The sequence below is a fragment of the Lepisosteus platostomus genome, chromosome 16 (assembly GCF_059453375.1).
Source record: "Lepisosteus platostomus isolate fLepPlt1 chromosome 16, fLepPlt1.hap1, whole genome shotgun sequence".
Classification (NCBI taxonomy): Eukaryota; Metazoa; Chordata; class Actinopteri; order Semionotiformes; family Lepisosteidae; genus Lepisosteus; species Lepisosteus platostomus.
In genome coordinates this window covers 25,701,372-25,719,873 of record NC_142626.1, presented here as the reverse complement: position 1 = coordinate 25,719,873, position 18,502 = coordinate 25,701,372, and the positions used below count along the sequence as shown (strand labels likewise).

The 18,502-nt window shown below is 40.5% G+C and overlaps 2 protein-coding genes across 25 annotated transcripts in view; one reads left to right on the top strand and one right to left on the bottom strand.

Annotated features, from left to right (window-relative positions):
• The window catches only part of LOC148647083 (NACHT, LRR and PYD domains-containing protein 3-like), a 1,669,284-nt gene that overhangs the window by 144,149 nt on the left and 1,506,633 nt on the right, over positions 1-18,502 (top strand). The gene's annotated exons all lie outside the window — the stretch shown is intronic.
• Positions 1-18,502, bottom strand: part of LOC148647098 (ribonuclease inhibitor-like) — a 465,740-nt gene that overhangs the window by 176,778 nt on the left and 270,460 nt on the right. For 2 of the 8 annotated variants that reach the window (XM_088609317.1, XM_088609318.1), the window contains exons 3-7: positions 17,728-17,793; positions 11,797-11,910; positions 11,067-11,180; positions 5,270-5,579; positions 4,173-4,245 (exon numbers count right to left, since the gene is read on the bottom strand). The exons of 3 other annotated variants lie outside the window; for them this stretch is intronic. In XM_088609317.1, the coding sequence (XP_088465443.1) occupies positions 4,173-4,245; positions 5,270-5,579; positions 11,067-11,180; positions 11,797-11,910; positions 17,728-17,793 (677 nt within the window). The remainder of the gene's footprint in view (positions 1-4,172; positions 4,246-5,269; positions 5,580-11,066; positions 11,181-11,796; positions 11,911-17,727; positions 17,794-18,502) is intronic. 3 more of the 8 variants (XM_088609320.1, XM_088609319.1, XM_088609321.1) reach the window with 3 other exon arrangements.

The following is an 18,502-nucleotide window of genomic DNA, read 5'->3' as shown; positions in this document are numbered from 1 at the left end:
TCTTGCTTTCATAAAATATACCAACATTTTAATGACTGATGATTAACATGCTGTAATACACAGTTCAAATTTAAAAGCTCAAATGCTGTACATGAGAGGTTAAGCTCCCCCTGGCGGTTTTACAAGGTGATACCGGATACTTTCCGGCATGACGTCAAATGACGCGATTAACCGCGTGATACCGCATGATACCGCGACACGCCCACCGGGGTATGCCGCGAAATACCCCACCCATTTTGAATGGCTACATCTGTATTAATAAATGTATTTCGTGTATTGAATCCATGTGTGTTCATCACTGATCAATTTGATTTTCTAATAGCCATAACACATCACCTTGTGAGTACTGCTACAATTAATAAATTGTTCGGGTAAATTCACAAAACTCCTACACCACACTTTAATGCAACCTGTCAGTATGCTTTCTGTAGTACATCTGTAAAAGTTAGTGAGGACCTGGGGAGATATCTTAGCCTTCTTCAACCGTCTTAGGAAGTAAAGGTGCTGTTGCGCTTTCTTAATCAGACACGTGGCGTTGAGAGACCATGTGAGGTCCTGGGTAATACAGTATGGATGCAAAGGAATGTGACCCTTTCCACTTCTGTCCCGTTGATGTGGATAGGGGCATGACCATTTTGCTGTTTTCTGAAATCAACGATCAGCTCCTTGGTTTTGCTGACATTGAGGGTGAGGTTGTTGGAGATTGACTTCCTTCCTGTAGGCCCTCTCATCATTGTCTTTGATCAGACCTACAACTGTGGTGTTATACGCAAACTTGATGATGGAGTTGGTGTTATGTTTGGCCTGTCATTTTTAATGAGGTTAAGAAGGTTAAGAAGGTTAAGAAACCCACCAGGCAAGTGAGCTACCCCTATAGTGCTCCATTGATATTCCTGAATTTTATTATTAAAACTATTTGAACCTTATTTTAATATGTGTGCATTTTCTCATTATTTCAGGGAAAGGAAAGGCATTTCTGATTCTACAGACAAAATTACGCTATAACAGATTTTGTCTGTTTAATCCACAGTACACACAGTTTTTTAAAAAATATTTTTATTGTCCCCTGAGGGATTTTTTTTTACGGACAGTTACACGAAGCCTGTCATACTTAGGGTTTACTGTACCTGCAAACACGACCAGCCCTGGGCACAGGTGAACTAGAAGCACATTGAGATTCATTGTAATGGAATATGCTATATAAATAATTGTATTATCATTATTATTATTAGAGATTTATCTGGAGGTCACATTCTCTTTGGTGCAGAAGGAAGGTCTGTCTCTCTTGTTGGTCTGTGGAGGTGTTATATAGCAGTTCAATACTTTCTATGGAGTCTGGGGTGTCCTCTCAGTATTTTCAGGTATATTCTCAGGATATCTTTACTATTTGGCGGTTATAATTATTTAGCATTTTCTGTAAATATCTATTTTTGTAACCCTACAGGTAACAATGTTATTTATAAATTAAATGAAAGATAACACTCACACTCCAATGTTTACTGTATTAACTGGAGAGCATATTTTTATATATTTATATTTTAAGTTGTATTATGCTTTGGAATTTAATTATTTTAATACTTAAACTTAAACTTAAACTTTTTTTTTCATTATTTAATTTTTCTACCCCTATATTTATATCAACAGGGGAAGTTCTCTCTGTACCTCATTGTAAAGGCAAGGGCTTGTAAGGCAACAGCCAGTAATAGCCAAGAGGGTGGTGCTGTGTCTGAAGCACAAGAGTGACAGAACACCCAGGGAGACCCGGCTGATTGAGGGCTCGGATGATCCTGGACAGAGGGAAAGTGAAAGGGAATTAGAAACACAAAAGATATTATATTATATATAAAGATATTATAGACTGATAACTGATTACTGATTCTGATTACTGATAACTGATTATATAACTGATTACTGACCGGCAGGGCTTAATCAGCCCAAGCCAGACAGTAATGGAAAAGAAAATAAAAAAAGTTAAACAGAACTGGCCAGTGGAACAAGGTCCCAGCTGGTCAGCTAGAAAGGAAACCAAGTGAGGCACGACCATCTGGGAGATACAGGCTGTACGCATCCTTGGTGACCAAAGAGAGAGTCTGGCATGGGAAACCACCAGCCCCAAGTTAGACTGCTCATCCCAACCCACCGACCAGAATCTGGGACACTCAGGGCCAGAACGGAACCAGCTACCAAGCCCCCAGAAGGAAAGGGGGCCACACAGTTCTGGAAAACAGCCCTCCAAGTAGCCAGGGCTTGCAGGCTGGCAAGGGAAAAACACAGCTGTGCCTTTACACAGAGACTTAACCAAGAATATGGTTCTCACCAAAACCAGTGAGGCAGGAAACCCCCACACAGTGGACCAGTCACAGACCCCCAGAGCCAGTAATTGAAGGCACATGCTCTATGGTGGGTTTCCTCCAAGACCAGGTCAGGCGGGTGCTGTCAGCTCGGTTTCCAAAGTTAAACCTCTCTGACAGAGATGCCTGGGTGCCAACAGAAACAGATATCCAGGCAGGGGAGACATCTGGGATGGACGGGAGGCAATGGACCCTTCCTAAATTCCCTCTCAGCTCTCAGAGCTATACAGTATGTCCCAGTCAGAGCCTGGGAACAGGAATCCACAGGGAGGCCAGGCTAACAGGGAAATGCTCTCCAGACAGAGTGGACACAGGATGCCTGGCTCCCCAGGAAGGAACAGAAGGCTCTGCTGAAATGCAGGAAGGAGACTGGAAAAAGAAAGAAAGAAAGGTACCCAGACAGCCTGAGAAAAAGGGGTGAAGAAGAGAAAAGAGCCCTGAGTCAGGAAAGGAAGTCGCCTCAAGAAAGGTCAGAAAGGTGACAGGAAAGAAGACAGAGAAAAGTGCAAAAGTTAAAAAAAGTGCTAGGGCAGGGCAAAAACAGAACAGACTGCTTCAGTGACAAAAGGAGAGGGTGGTTAGAGTCCAGCCTGGGGATCTCTAACCTGGTGAATCAGCCCGTCGTCAGGAAATGGGCATTCTCAGCATCGGAAAGGAATCCTATGCTGAGCTCCCAGGAAAAAAGGACACAGGAATCTTGGCCTTGGAACAGAATCCTGATGCTGAGCTCCAGGGGAAAGTGGTGATTTGACTTCAGAGCAGAATCATAATGTTGAGAAACAAAGACAGGGGTGCAGACGGGCTTAGGAATTCAGGGCAGGATGACCACCCAGAGAAGCTGCTCTGCCCACAGGTGAAATGAATAAAAATGAAACTGAGAACAAAAAGCACAGAAGTGAAACAAAAATAGTGCACAGAAGGCGAATAAACCTACAGTATTACATGTTCCTATGTGAAAAAATACATTAATATTGTAATGGAAGCTAAAATAAAGTTTTTTTCAGCACTACCACAACAAGGAAACAGTAATGAAGTAAAATTGATATCTAGGACCTTGAAGAGGCTGCTTATTGCTTACCACCAATGTGCAGCATCCACCTGGATGATGCGACGGCAGCCATAGTGCGCCAGAACACTCACCACACATCAGCTATTAGTGGGGAGGAGGGCAGAGAGTAAAGAAGCCAATTCATAGAGGGGGATTATTAGGAGGCCATGGTTGGTAAGGGCCAATGGGAAATTTGGCCAGGACACAGGGGTTACACCCCTTCTCTTTTCGAGAAACACCCTGGGACTTTTAATAACCACAGAGAGGACCTCAGTTTTACATCTCATCATAAAGGACGGTGCCTGCTTACAGTATAGTGTCCCCGCCACTATCCTGGGGCATTAAGACTCACATGGACCTCAGGGTGAGCGCCCCCTGCTGGCCCCACTAACACCTCTTCCAGCAGCAACCTTAGTTTTTTTTCCAGGAGGTCTCACATCCAGGTACTGACACAGCTCACACCTGCTTAGCTTCAGTGGGTTGGCAGTTGTGAGTTGCAAAGTGGCTGCTGGCTATGTCTGTATTATTTCTATGTGAAACTATTATTTATTATTATTATTATTTACTATTATCAAAAATATATTATTTTATTCTTGTTGGTTTGTTATGCATGTTTTAGTGTTGTATCAATAAAGTGTAGACTGTATATTTAGAATCTGTGGGTAAGACTTTAAATTATTATGTTTAATTGATTCCAGTTGCCAAAGCACACTCATTCACACACACACAGACCTGGTCTGTCCTTCTCCTGAGGGACACTCTCAAACACTAACCTGTTTGGACAGTCTCCCTGAATCCTCCTGTGCAGAAATCCTCAGGTTCACCTGTCACAGCCCTCCTCACACCCTGAACAAACAGAGCAGAGAAAGGGGTGAGACCTCTGGAAGAGTTAAAATTGGCAGATTTAAAGGAATCAAGAGATTATAATAATAATAATTATAATAATTGCTTACACTTATATAGCGCTTTTCTAAACACTCCACTCAAAGCGCTTTACAGGTAATGGGGACTCCCCTCCACCACCACCAATGTGTAGCATCCACCTGGATGATGCGACGGCAGCCATAGTGCGTCAGAACGCTCACCACACATCAGCTATCAGTGGGGAGGAGAGCAGAGTAATGAAGCCAATTCATAGATGGGCATTATTAGGAGGCCAATATTTGGTAAGGGCCAATGTGAAATTTGGCCAGGACACAGGGGTTACACCCCTACTCTTTTCAAGAAGCTCTTTTTCAAGAAAAAGGATTTTAATGACCTCAGAGAGTCAGGACCTTGGTTTTTTGTCTCATCCAAAGGACAGCACCTGTTTACAGTATAGTGTCCCCATCACTATACTGGGGCATTAGGACCCACATAGACTGCAGGGTGAGCACCCCCTGCTGGCCCTGCTAACACCTCTTCCAGCCATAACCTTAGTTTTTCCCAGGAGGTCTCCCATCCAGGTACTGACCAGGCTCACACCTGCTTAGCAGCAGAGAGTTGCCAGTTGTGAGTTGCAGGGTGATATGGCTGGTGGAGATATGAAGCTTTCATAGAGAGAGAATGACAGCATCCATAGTGATAACAGTTCCACAGTAAGAATAAGAGTCCATTTCTTAGTGTTTCTGTACTGAGATACTGAGTTCTGGTCACTAATGTTTTACACTGTACAGTACATGTGAAATAAAACAGCACACAGATATTCAGCTGCCCTCAGTGATGAGTGTGTATTAATTCAGCCACACAGGTCACTACAGATCTCTGTCTGTCAGTACAGTGAACAGATAGCACAGCACAGAGACACAGACGTACTGTGAATCAGCTGGTGAAATGTGTGTCAATATTTAGCACAGGTATGATTTCAGGATGTGTGACTGAAGTCTCTTACCTGTGTCATTACCTGTTCTGACATAAAGATGGTGTCATGGCCTCTGTGTTCCCCCACTGAACACAGACTGCAGATGTGAGTCTGATCAGTCTTACAGAACAGCTCCAGAGCTCCGTGGTGCTGCTGGCACAAACTTGGCTGCTGGTCTCCACTGATGTCCACCAGTCTGTGTTTCATCAGGGCTGGGACTGAGTAGTGCTGTCGGATGTGTGTCTCACAGTAGGAGGCAGTGCAGGTGACACAGTGTTTCACAGCTCTGATCTTCATCTCAATGCAGAAATCACAGGACATGTTTTCATGCCCAGCAGATCTGTGAGCAAAGAAAATAGTCAGAAATCTTCACATTGTTCCTTTAACTCAGAGACCAGGAGTCACAGACGTCATGCTGAACCCCTCTGTACTTCTTGCACAAACAAAATGCAGGGCACAAGAATTCAGGACAGGAGAAATAAGACATGGAAACACCCATAAAGAGTTCAAGACAGGAAGGGGGAAAGACATAGCTGAGGATAAGAGGAGAGACAGACACAAACAAACACAGAGCTGAGGACAGGAGAGACACACACAGAGCTCTAGACAAGAGGAGACACACAATCACAATTTAAAGTAAATTGTCTTATTCATGTAAACAGATTTATATTCTGTTATTGTTACATGTTTTCTTTATTAAGAATGTGTGTTTTTCCAAAATCACTCTGCTGTGACACAGTCTGTCCTCTCAGGAATATACTGTATATTGTTTTGTCTCTGAAATTACAGGTTTACTTCTATGAATGTTAAAAATTAACATTTTATCAATATTTAAAATTGCCTGTTATCAACATTATTCTACAAAATAGCAAAACCAGATGATTTAATTGAGAAATCTAACAAGTCCTACTATTTTTTTTATTGTTTAGAGTTTCCACCTTCCAGCTGCTGAAGTGAACCTGCACAACCCAGAGCCAAACAGCCCTCTTGTAACAGCTGCCTCCATGGCAGTTGATGACCAGGAGCTCCCAGACATCACTGTCCTGCTCCTTTCACCATTATCAGGTCTCCACATTGTCACGATCACTAACCCCTCCAGTTAAGTGCACTCCAGCCTTCCTCGTTTGCCTTAATCCCCACACCTGTCCCTTGTTCCAGCCTCCTTCCTGTCCCCCTTTAAAAGCCAGACGCAGTTGCCAATTGAAGCTCTGCATCTGCTTTCCATATTGTGTGAGCCTGGGTTCTGATGGGTCTGACTCTATCATGTTTTTAACTTATGCTTGTGTTTTTGGATTCCCTATCTGGATTTCTTTTGGAGTGTTTGCCTCAGCCACAACTCCCCAGTGCAGCAGTGCATTTTGGACCTGCCCCCTGTCTTTTTCCCCGTCTCCTGCATGACTTTTTTCCCCTTGTTTCCTCACTATTGTGTCGTCCGCATAGGGTCTGAAAAGAACTGTTCGTTACACACATGACCTGGAAGACATGCTGGGAATGGGAGACACCTGTGTGCGATGTGTTATGTTGGAGAAACCATTTCCATGATCTGGGGTCTCATTCTGCTGTACCAGTACAGACAATGAGATATTCCAGGTGCTTCATGTTCTTCCTTCTTCTCTGTCTTGATTTGGCCAGAGTCTTAATAGGTCCCTCTTCAAGGACACAAAGGTGTGCCCTGTTGACCATGTTCTCTCCAGTTTGACTCTGTGAGCAGCACCAATATATTTTTAATTAATCTCCACTCTCCACACCTGTTAATGCCTATGATGAGCACCGGAGAGGCTGTGCTGATATTGAGGTTGATCTCTCTCTTAACCTTCAAAGGCACAGACATGTTTTGAGAAATCCAGGTTCTATATTGTGCTGCTCATTACTCCTGTATTGAATTACAGCTCATTGATCCTCAGCACCTGTGTTTCTCTGATCATGTCTACAGTGGTTATACATCACATGGTTACTCCATCCATTAGCATGTTTTTATTTTCAGCATTTTTGTGCAACCTGGGTACACTTGACTGGGTTCTGGAGATGTGAATATTTTCAGTGTAAAACTGAACATAGAAACTGGAATGAGCTTTCTTGACACAAAAATGTGTTGATAAGCAGCTGCTTCTATTTTTGAGAACTATTGATTAGACAGTGGATTATGTCACTGGAAAATTTCTGTTCTGCAGGATTAATAAATCTGGCTCTGTTGAACTCCCTCTATCACGGCTCTGATTTCTGGTTTGGATTCTAAAGCTCTTTCTTTCCATCATATTTTCCTCTCCCCACCTTGACACTAGGCTAAAGTACATGGCCATGTGTAACTTCAAACACACACTTGGTCAGTGTGCAAGTGTCTCTGCTGCTGCCATTGTGATGTTCATGTGTGACTGTGCTGGTATTGGGGTTGATCTCTCTCTTCACCTCCAGCCTCACAGCCCCTTTCCCTCTTCATGGGGTGAAGGAAAGAGCCTGCAGGAGGCAGCACACAGTCCCAGTGTGTGAACAAGAGCCGGAACTCCAGGGTGTTTCTTCTGGCTTCCAGACTGGAGCAGCTCAGAGGACCTGGAGTCACTTTTTAACTGGAGAGGCAGAGCTGCTAAGCTGAAGTCATACATTGATCATGTTGCTGGTGATGTAGGTATAAGTGATAAATCAGTAGTGTAGTAGTTCAGGTAGGTAGCTGCGTCAGCATGCATAAGCTGCAATGGAACAAGTAATAAGTTTATTCCAGGCTGGAAAGAGAAGAAAGAAAAGACAACGGTTCGTCCGTGGAGCCATCTTCAGGAGCCTTCTTCAGCCTTCTTCTTCGGTTCCACAGCCAAAATGTTGTGTTTTCTTTCTTCTCTTTTCAGCATGGAATAAACCCATTACTTGTTCCAATCAGTAGTGTATTTTACTTGGGATCTTCTCATTTCTTACTATTTTCATCATTCACAGAGTCAGATTATATATTCAATTTAATTATGTATAAATCCTTCTCTGGTCCACTTTAAATTATAAGTCTTATAAAAGCAGCAGGAATTCAACACAGCCTGAAGGTGAAAAAATGGAAAACCCAGCAAGTACAAATAGTGCTCCTGATTTACACAGCTAGACTACAGTCACTAGTGTCAGAATGGGACTGATAGGGTGAATGGATCCTGTGCAGGATGCAGGAGACAGAGGAAAACACCAAGCCGAATCGCCAAGCAAAAACGAACACCAGGAGGCAGGAGAGAGGATCGGAACATGGAGAGGCAACAAGGAAGCAATAATCCAAAACACAAGGCGGAGAACGTATCCAGGAAGCGGGCGGGTAGGTCAGAACACGGGGAGACAACGAGGAAGCAACAATCCAAATCACAGGGTGAAGAACGTATCCGAGTTTAAAGCAAGAGATAAACGCACGCTTGGAAGCTCTAAGAGAATCCGTAATAGTGAGCAGGGAAATGAGAAAGGAGGAGAGCTAAAATAGTTAGGGGAGTGAACGGTGATAAGTGTGTTATTTGTGGCGTGAGCGTTTGTTAAAGGGTGTGGGTGTGGGAATGTATAACAACTAGACGAGCCCATTCAGCCCGTTCAACCAGTTTGGCAGTTAGTAGCTAATTGTTTCATATCTCATTCTGTGTTTTCTTGAAAGACACCAGGGTATCAATATCATTCACATGGCCGTGTTGCATGTTCCACAGTACAACAGCTCTTTGTGTAAGGAAGGGCCTCCTGTCCTCTGTTTAAAATGCACTTCTCTGCAGTTTCAACTCATGTCCCTATAGACTGTGTCTATATCTTTAGGATTCTATAATCTTGAATCAAACTCCCCTTAGTCAATCCTATCAGACTAGAAAGGTTCAGTTCTTTTAACTATCAGTGTTAGACATTCCTTTGAGCTCGGGATTGTATTTAGTTCCTCTTCTCTGGACTAACTGCAGAGCAGTGATCTGTTAACAAAATTTTGTACTCACTGACCAAATGCTTAGGAAAATTGTAAATAATTCAAATGAGGCCTCACTAGTGCTTTATTCAATTTTAACAAAATGTCATTCAATAAATTATTTTTTAACTAAACCTTACTTTGCTTTTAAATATAACCTAACATTCTGTGCGTCATTTTTATTGTTTTCTCACACTGTCTAGAAGTAAATTATATTATTCATTGCAGGCATCAATTGTTTGCATGACCCTACCAGTGTCTGTCTATCTCCTACAACACATCACCCTGTTGACTCTGACCTGACTTGACTACAGGACTCACACATAATTACAGCTGCCAGCACCACCATCAGCATCAGGTTGACATCAATGTACTGCCAATACAACTGAAAGGGAAATCAGCTCTATAATTCCAGGTTCATCTTATTGTGTAAATGGACTGAGTGTCCTAGTGGAGCTCCTCTTCCTCACTACAGTGGTTGATCTGTTGTAGATTCAGTGTTCATGGACACATATCTGGAAGCTGGTTCTAAAGATCTCTGCTTCTGTCACACATGAGGTGAAAACAACTTCAAGAGCACAGACATGCTTTGAGGAATCCAGGTTCTATATTCTGCTGCTCGTCACTGATGTGATCAATTACACCTCTCTGCTCCTCAACACGTGTGTCTGTGATCGTACAGTATCTGCATTGGATACACACTCGTTGAACACACATGTATGTTTGTAGCTGTAGACTTTAGTAATATTTTTTGGCTATAACATCTTTACTCACACATCTCACACTTTGATAAAAAATAATTAAGAAAGGTAGAGATGATTCAGTAATCTATACCTCGTGGGTCAGTAGCGAAGGCTCCACCTCTGAACTCTATTGGTGGAATCATTGACCCATTACTCTTCATGGACAACAAACTGGGCCCTGTTAACCAGGGTCTCGATAAACTGACCCTGAGAACAGCATTGATACAGTTTTTTTCATGAATCTAATACTGTATCTCCACACCTGGACAAAGGACAGTAACCATATGCATCCCATCAGAAACACTCTTGTTCATCGTACATGTGTCTGTCGATACATATGTGATGTTCAGGAGAGGCTGTGTTGATCTTGAATCAGACTCCCCTCCATCACTCTTATAAGACTGGACAGGTACAGTTCATTTAGCCCTCAGAGTTCAACATTCCTGTGAGCCCAAGGCTGTATCTGGTTACTCTTCTCTCGACTAATTGCAGAGCAGTAATCTATTTATCGCCAAAACATTGTATACAGTGACCAATGTCTAAACAACACTGTACACAATTTGAAACAAGGCCTTACTGGTGTGTTATAAAATTTAAAAAAACCAACCTGAAACAAATTCCATTCTTTTAACTATATAAAGTAAAATGCTGTGTATCTTTTCTATTGCTTTCACAAATTGTCAAGCAGTAAATTATTTTATTCTACACAATGCAGGTATCAAGTGTTTTTCTGCATCTACCAGTGTCTGTCTATCTCCTAGTGCACGTTACCCTGTTGATCAGACTGCACATGACTAGAGCTCACACTGACCAGGTTACACTGGTAGGACAAAGGGCTGGACTTTCCAAACCAATAATTACAATAACAGTGTGATGGACACACCCCTATTGACAATAATAATTACAGCACTCCACCATCATCATCAAGCTGTCATCAATCTGCTGCCCATGCACATCACAGGGAGCTCAACTCAATAAAACCAGCTGGACATTATTGTGGAAAAGAACAGCGTGTCCTAGTGGAGCTCCTCTTCCTCACTCTAGTGGTCGATCTGTTTTGAGAAATCTAGGTTCTATATTCTGCTGCTCATCTCTCCTGTGTTCAATTACAACTCACTGAAGTGATCCAGTTCACACAATATCTCATGACCAGCTGACAGATACACTTCATGCACAACAGTGACCTCACCTGGGGTCAGGATTGAAGTCTTCAGCTCTGAAGTGTATTGGTTGATCCATTGAAAAGTCACTCTTTATGGACACACAGCTGGGCACTGGTGACTCTGGTCTCTGCAGCTGGACCCTATGAACAACAGAGACAATTTAAAAGATCAACCTGTTGACTCGAACTTCACATGCAGCTCACACTGACCTGGTTCCACTGTGAGGACAAGGGACTGGACTTTCTAAACCAATAATTACAATATCGGAGTGATGGACGCTCCCCTGTAGACAATAATAATTACAGCTGCCAGCACCACCATCATCATCAAGTTGTCATCAATCTTCTGCTCATACACCTCACAGGGAGCTCAACTCAATAAAACCAGCTGGACATTATTGTGGAAATGGACAGAGTGTCCTACTGGAGCTCCTCTTCCTCACTCTAGTGGTTGATCTGATTTGAGAAATCCAGGTTCTATATTCTGCTTCTCTTCACTCCTGTGTTCAGTTGCAGCTCACTGTTCCTCCACGCCTGTGTGTGTCTGTGATCATGTCTGCAGTGGATACACACTCTTTCATCCCTTAGTCATGAGAAACTACTAGCTGTAGAATTTTGTTTTTTATTTTCAGTATTTTTATTCTTCTTAAGCTTCTCAGAGAATGAAGGAAATAAGAAACGGAGAAGTGATCCAGTTCACACAATATTATCTCATGACCTGCTGACAGATTCACTCCATGGATAACTGTGACCTCACCTGTGGTCAGGATTGAAGTCTCCAGCTCTGAAGTGTATTGGTTGATCCATTGAAAAGTCACTCTTCATAGACATACAGCTGGGCACTGGTGACCCTGGTCTGTCCAGCTTGACCCTGTGAAGAACAGAGACAGTTGAAAAGATCAGGAAGTGCCGAGCAAACAGGACTTGAACTTACAGAAGCTAAGTCACTAATAATAAAAAGAAAATTTACTGAATGGGAGCTCACAAAAAAACAGAGAGAGGCTGTAAAACAGTGAGGCAGAGAACAGGATGCACATGAATGGGTTCTTGGGATATGATGTTTTTCAGTGGAAAACAGAATATAGAAACTGTCATGAGTAGCCATTTGGAAAATTAAGTATTTTTTTACATGAAAAGGTACTGTACACTTTAGCAGTGTCTTCTGCTTTGAATTTGAAGAACTATTATTGAGACAGCAGATTGTGTCACTGCAATTCTCTCGTTCTGCAGGATTAATAAGTCTCTCTGTTTCTGCCATTGTGAAGGTCAGGGGTAACTGTGCTGGTATTGGTGTTGACCTGCTTCTTCTTCTCCAGCCTGAAAGCCCCTTTCTCTCTTCATGGCCAGAAGGAAGGAGCAGCAGGAGGCAGCACACAGTCCCAGTGTGTGAGCATGAGCCTGAACTCCAGGGTGTTTCTGCTGGTTTTCAGACTGGAGCAGCTCAGAGATCCTGGAGTCACTTTTCTACTGGAGAGGCAGAGCTGGTCAGCTGAAGTCACATACGTATCTGGCTCTGGCCTGGGGTCATTGACCTGGCTCTTGACCAGGCTTTAAAGAATTTTAGAACAGACATCTGCTGTTGTATCTGACAGTAAAGAAATAGCTAGAAGACGGGACAACATCAACAAGAATTGCCACTGGACCATAAGTAGAATGCAGACACTTAAAACCCTATTCATTGTAATAACATGGCTGGACCCTGGCTATAATAACCTGTGTAAAACTGTTGTGATTCAGTGCACTGTGGGAAATACATTTTGTGTCTCCTTCTGTGTTCTCTGGAAATGACAATTTCCGTTACAATTAAACTCATCTTAAACATACACTGGACTGCTCTGTGATTGCTTGCATCCCTACAGTGCATATTGACTAAATTCAAACAAACTGTACACGATTTTAAATGACACCTCACTGCTGCTTTAAACAGTTTTACCAGAACGTCCTTCAATAAATTCCTTCTTTTTAAGTAAATAACCTAACATTTACTTAAAATTTACTGTCTAGAATACATTATTTTATACTCTGCAATTCAGGTATGAAGTGTTTACCTACACCTACCAGTGTCTGTCTACTTATACAAGTCACCCTGTTGACCCTGAACCCACATGTCTATAGGACTCCCTGGTCAGGTTCCACTGCGAGGACGGTGGTGGACTTTGTAAACGAATAATTACAATAACAGTGTGATGGAAACACCCATATTAACAATAATAATTAGAACTGCCTACTTCATTAACATCATCAATTGTCCATCAATCTGTTGCAAATACACCTGATGGAAGTTCAGCTTAAATAAAACCAGGCTCATATCAGTGAGCATCCTAGTGAAACTCATCTTCCTCACTCTAGTGGTTGATCTGCTGAAGGGTCAGTCTTAACGGACTGCTGGGAGCTGGGAGCTGGTTCTATAGATCTCTGTTTCAGTCACACATGATGTGAAGACAACTTCAAGGGCAAAGACAATACACACCAGTATTCCACTTTCTTCTTAAACATTTTAAGCATCAAAGTCTTGCATTTGGGTATATACTGTGGTTATTTTGGAGAAGGTTTTACGTGCTCCTTCTGACTATATTAAGTTTATATACTTTGTAAAAAGTTATAATGTTTTAACCTTTTCTGTGAATACGCTCGTTATCGCAGTAAACAAAAGCATACTTTTTAGAATTTGATGAATAGGGAATATAATATGGAATGGCATATCTAAAGAAATTAACAACGATATTAATTTAAGGATCTAAATATATGTATTTATATAGCTGGTAGTGTTACTGTAATTCACTTTCTTTGTAAACACGCTTTATTTTTAATTTGACTCATTCACACATGATAAATTGTGAGTGATGGAGACAAGATGGAGGTTTCTTGTCAAAACAACATTCCCCAGAATGCAGTGGGAAATAATGTACCACCCTCAGTAACCTGCTAATCTGATTAACACCCAATTGTATGTCTGTATGGAATGCACATTGCATTTACAATATTAAAGTGTTTCAATTGTTTAATTAAGAAGTAAAAAGAATTTACAGCTTACACAAAGACTCAAATTACAGTATGGAAAAATTAGTGTTAAGAAAAAAACAGGACATTTTATTGCTGGTTACCTTATATTTATTTTTTTAATGTTTTTATTTATTCACAATCTGACAATGTAAGACAGAACAAAAGCAATCACATTCCCCAATGTCCCCCACTGCGCTCAACAATTTTAAGAAAAACACGAAACAGCCTGTTAACAGTCTGTTTTTGCCTAATCTGTTTGCTGCTAAAAAATCACGCAGGGCTTTTCAATAGCAGCAGACAGCAGAAATTCCGCCAGAGCCTCACAACATTGTCCAATACTCTTCTTGTGTCTAATTTTTAGTTTAGCAGGATTTGAGTTACAGTATATGAATATGATTATATCGTTATTATCTGCATGTACCTGTATGGCTACATCTGTATGTTTGAACACAGTCTTGCAATGTAATGTTTTTACAAGATGTGGAAGTGCAACAATTTATCATAGTGTGAATTGTAATACTAATTATTGATTAGTAATAGTTTATGCCTGTCTTAAAAATGCTGTAAAAATGACCAGTAAAAGTGTAGGCTGTAAAAACATTCACATTGTACTTTAAACATAAAGTAAGTGTTCTCTAGGAGGTCTCGTGAAAAGGCTACAGGCGTGCCAAAATCACTTTTGAACTTCAAGCTAACTTTACCGCGGTTGAAAAACGAAGAAAAAAATGACTCTTAAAAAGTTACAAGAAGCTTGAAATTATTATTATTAAATTAATACTGTTAATAATGACCAGACCCAATTACAATATATACGATTTCATTTTAAGGCTTGAGGCATCTGTTAAATTGCCCCACTGACTAAAGTGTTTTGAATTAAACCAATTGAACAGCTGTTAAGCATACTGTAGTTTTTGTTAGCACAACACAACACAACTTTGTCTGTCAGTGAAAAAAATGACCGCGGGCACTTTTCCACCCCCTCTATATTCATGTATGAGTAGAATATAGGAACCAATGAAGGACAGTCCCCCTTCCCCCCACAGACAGACTGACAAATGTTTTCACAGCCTTCACTTTGTCACAGCCTTCACTCCAATTATCCAGACTATAAGCATAGGAATAAAGCTTGGATTTATTTCTGAAACACTTTCTTCCTGTTTTAATTCAGGTAAGGGTAATCTATATTCACAATATTGCTGTCAGCAGGAAAATTCCTATTCTTCACTCAACAGCTTTTAAAAAACATAACCCAAGATGTTCAAACTGATTTTTTACACAGAAGACTAACACAGCTTTGCATTGTGAATCTTTTTCTGATGGTTTTATTTAATGTGGCACTATGCACTGTTATAGGGGGATGCTGTTCACGAGCCAATAGCATTTTAACCACAACACCCACAATGATGCAACTAATAGTTTTACAAACTAGGCAGGTCCTCTGACCTTTCCAAGCCTCGCTTTGGGTTGTTAAACCTTTTTATTTATTTTTTTTAATACAGTAATACTACCAACTATATAAACACACCTCGAACGTTTGCCCACCAGCTAACGCACAGAAAGAAACTGAATACAAAATGAATTTGCAAGAATAGTGATTACAAACATTAAAAAACATACTTGCTTTATACTGTTTATACTGTCCAACTGAGCAATCTTGCTTTTATAAAATATACTGACTTTTTAACATACCGATGTTTAACATAATATAATACAGTTTAATATGATTAAAAGTCTAAACAGTATACAACCTGAATTCTTATCTCTATTAATATAGCTATCAAGTGGTATTAAATAAATACAACTTTTTTGTATAGATGACAGTTTTCTAAATTTTATTTAAAAAACGATTACAATCTAATCTTTCCATGTGTGATCCCATGAGGAAGTACAATATTGTCCTGCTTTAACAATGGCATGAAAAATAAATCTAAATGGTGAGAAAGCTATGCTTAAAGTTAACGATTTACGTTGCATTGTCAGATTGTGAATCATTAAAGGCATTTAATTAAACACGCGTTTGCGATTTTAATCAAAATGGGGGTAATAAAGACTCTCTATTATCAAAACCCTCAAATTGTTCAACTGTGGCTATTTTGGAAACATTTTGACATGTTCCTTGTAACTACACTGCTGTCGATATTTCAGCAATAGACAAAATGAAATGCTTGGAGTTTGTAATGTAGGGATTTCTATATTTATGTTTTTATTTAGTGGTTTCATTAGTGACAAAGGCTAAACTTCCAGCTTCAGTAAACCGTATGCCAGCGGGGCAGGGCTCATACCCACGTGAGCCCAAAAGTGCATTATTACATTATTAATAATGTCATATTTTGGGTTCGGCGAGGACAGACACAGTGACTCAGACACTCGTCAACTGAAAACCGGCGCTTTAATTTTTTGCACAGCCAGCACAACCCCTGCGCCTGTGCAGAAGCAGAGAAAGAGAAAGAGCACCACATTGGGGGTGGAGCGGTGGCTCTGTGCCTGTGGCTGGAAGGTTGCTGGTTCAAATCCTGCAGCTGGCAGAGGAATCCTACTCTGTTGGGCTCCTGAGCAAGGCCCTTAACCCCAACTGCCCCTGGGGTGCTGTTCAATGGCTGACCCTGTGCTCTGACCCTAGGCTCTTTCCCTATCTGTGTGTCTCATGGAGAGCAAGGTGGGGTATGCAAAAAGATAATTCCTAATGCAAGAAATTGTAAAGGGTTAATAAAGTGATGTTTATATAATTATATCGTTAATATCTGTATGTATGGGTGCATCTGTATGTTTGAACACAGTCTTGCAATGTAATGTTTTTACAAGATATGTACATACACATGCAGTTTATGAATATAATTATATCATTATTAATTTCTTTAGATACGCGATTCCATATCATATTCCCTAGTCATCAAATTCTAAAAAGTATGCTTTTGTTTACTGCGATAACAAGCATATTCACAGAAAAGGTTAAAACATTATCACTTTTTACAAAGTATATAAACTTAATGTAGTCAGAAAGAGCACGTAAATCCTTTTCCAAATTAACCACAGTATGTAACCGAATGCAAGACTTTTAAGATGCTTAAAATGTATAGGAAGAAAGTAGAATACTGGTGTGTATTTTTTATTTAAACTACCAATACCAGCCATATACAGTTTACATAATACAGGTATATTTATGTTCCTAAATTAATATCGTTTATGAGCATGTGAAAGGCATGATGAATTGGAGATTCTCAAAACTTAGTGTGATTAGAAACATATATGTGATCGGATCAACAACATGCTGTGGTGTTACATTTAGTCAATGAAAAAATAAAGACTTTTCGTGTTGAAACAATTAAACTGATGCAGACAGTTACAAAGAATACGGTAATCCTTTGAGCTTGCAGCCTGTCCAAGGACATTCATTATTAATACTATTAGTATAGACTTTGATGCATAAAATATTTCTGCATAATTAAAATATTTATGATGAAGGTGGAAGGTTGTGTTTTATGCAACTGAGCAATCTTGCTTTTATAAAATAAACCAAGTTTTTAATGTTTAATGATTAACATGCTGCAATACACAGTTTTACACGCCCACCACATTTTCCCAGAGCGTACCTTGTTCATTTTGAATGGCTGGACCTGTATATACATTGTTACAGCTATAGGTGACTGGGAAGTATCTCTAAGAGTACAGATAAAGTGTGTATCACCTGGCAGTCTGAACATTTCCACCTTCAAATACAGGGATGTTTGCTGAGATGCAGGGGTTCCAGAGTCTGTAAACAAATCAAATCATAACCTTGGTTTACCTTAGTTATATTGTGAGTAAATGATTAAGTGTCAATCAACAGTCCAGAAACATAACATATAAGATCAGATCAGGAGGCTAAAAAGAAGGGGATAAGGGAAAGAAGAGAAAAGAACGTCAGAGAACAAGAGAGAAAAAGGAGTGGTGGGAAGTTGAATCTTGCAGGAGGCAAGAGCCACCACTTCATGACTGAACAAAACCTGATTGGAACTAAGTATCTGAACCTTGCTATAGGGAGCCTGCTATTCTGCGTTTTAGGGAATTATTACTCTTTAATAATTGCAGAAACATTTTTTACATGCTCCTTCTGACCATATTAAGTTTATATACTATGTGAAAAGTGATAGTATTTAAACCTTTTCTGTGAATTCACTCGTTATTGGCATAAACAAAAGCATACTTTTAGATTTTGATTAACGGAATATAATATACGATATAATTCTATTCATGTACTGTCTGGCGGAATAAACTGAAGAGTTAGTTAATGCGACATCCTGTAGAAGATATAATTAATAATGTAGCACTTTCAGGCTCACATCCTACTAGGTGGGGAATTGAACCCAGGCCTCCAGCATCACTCAACAAGGAAGCAGCCATCCAAGCTAAAGTGAGATCTACCTTTGACCCTAATGGACCAGGTCCCTCTTATTCATATGAAAGGCAGTGACGTCACTACA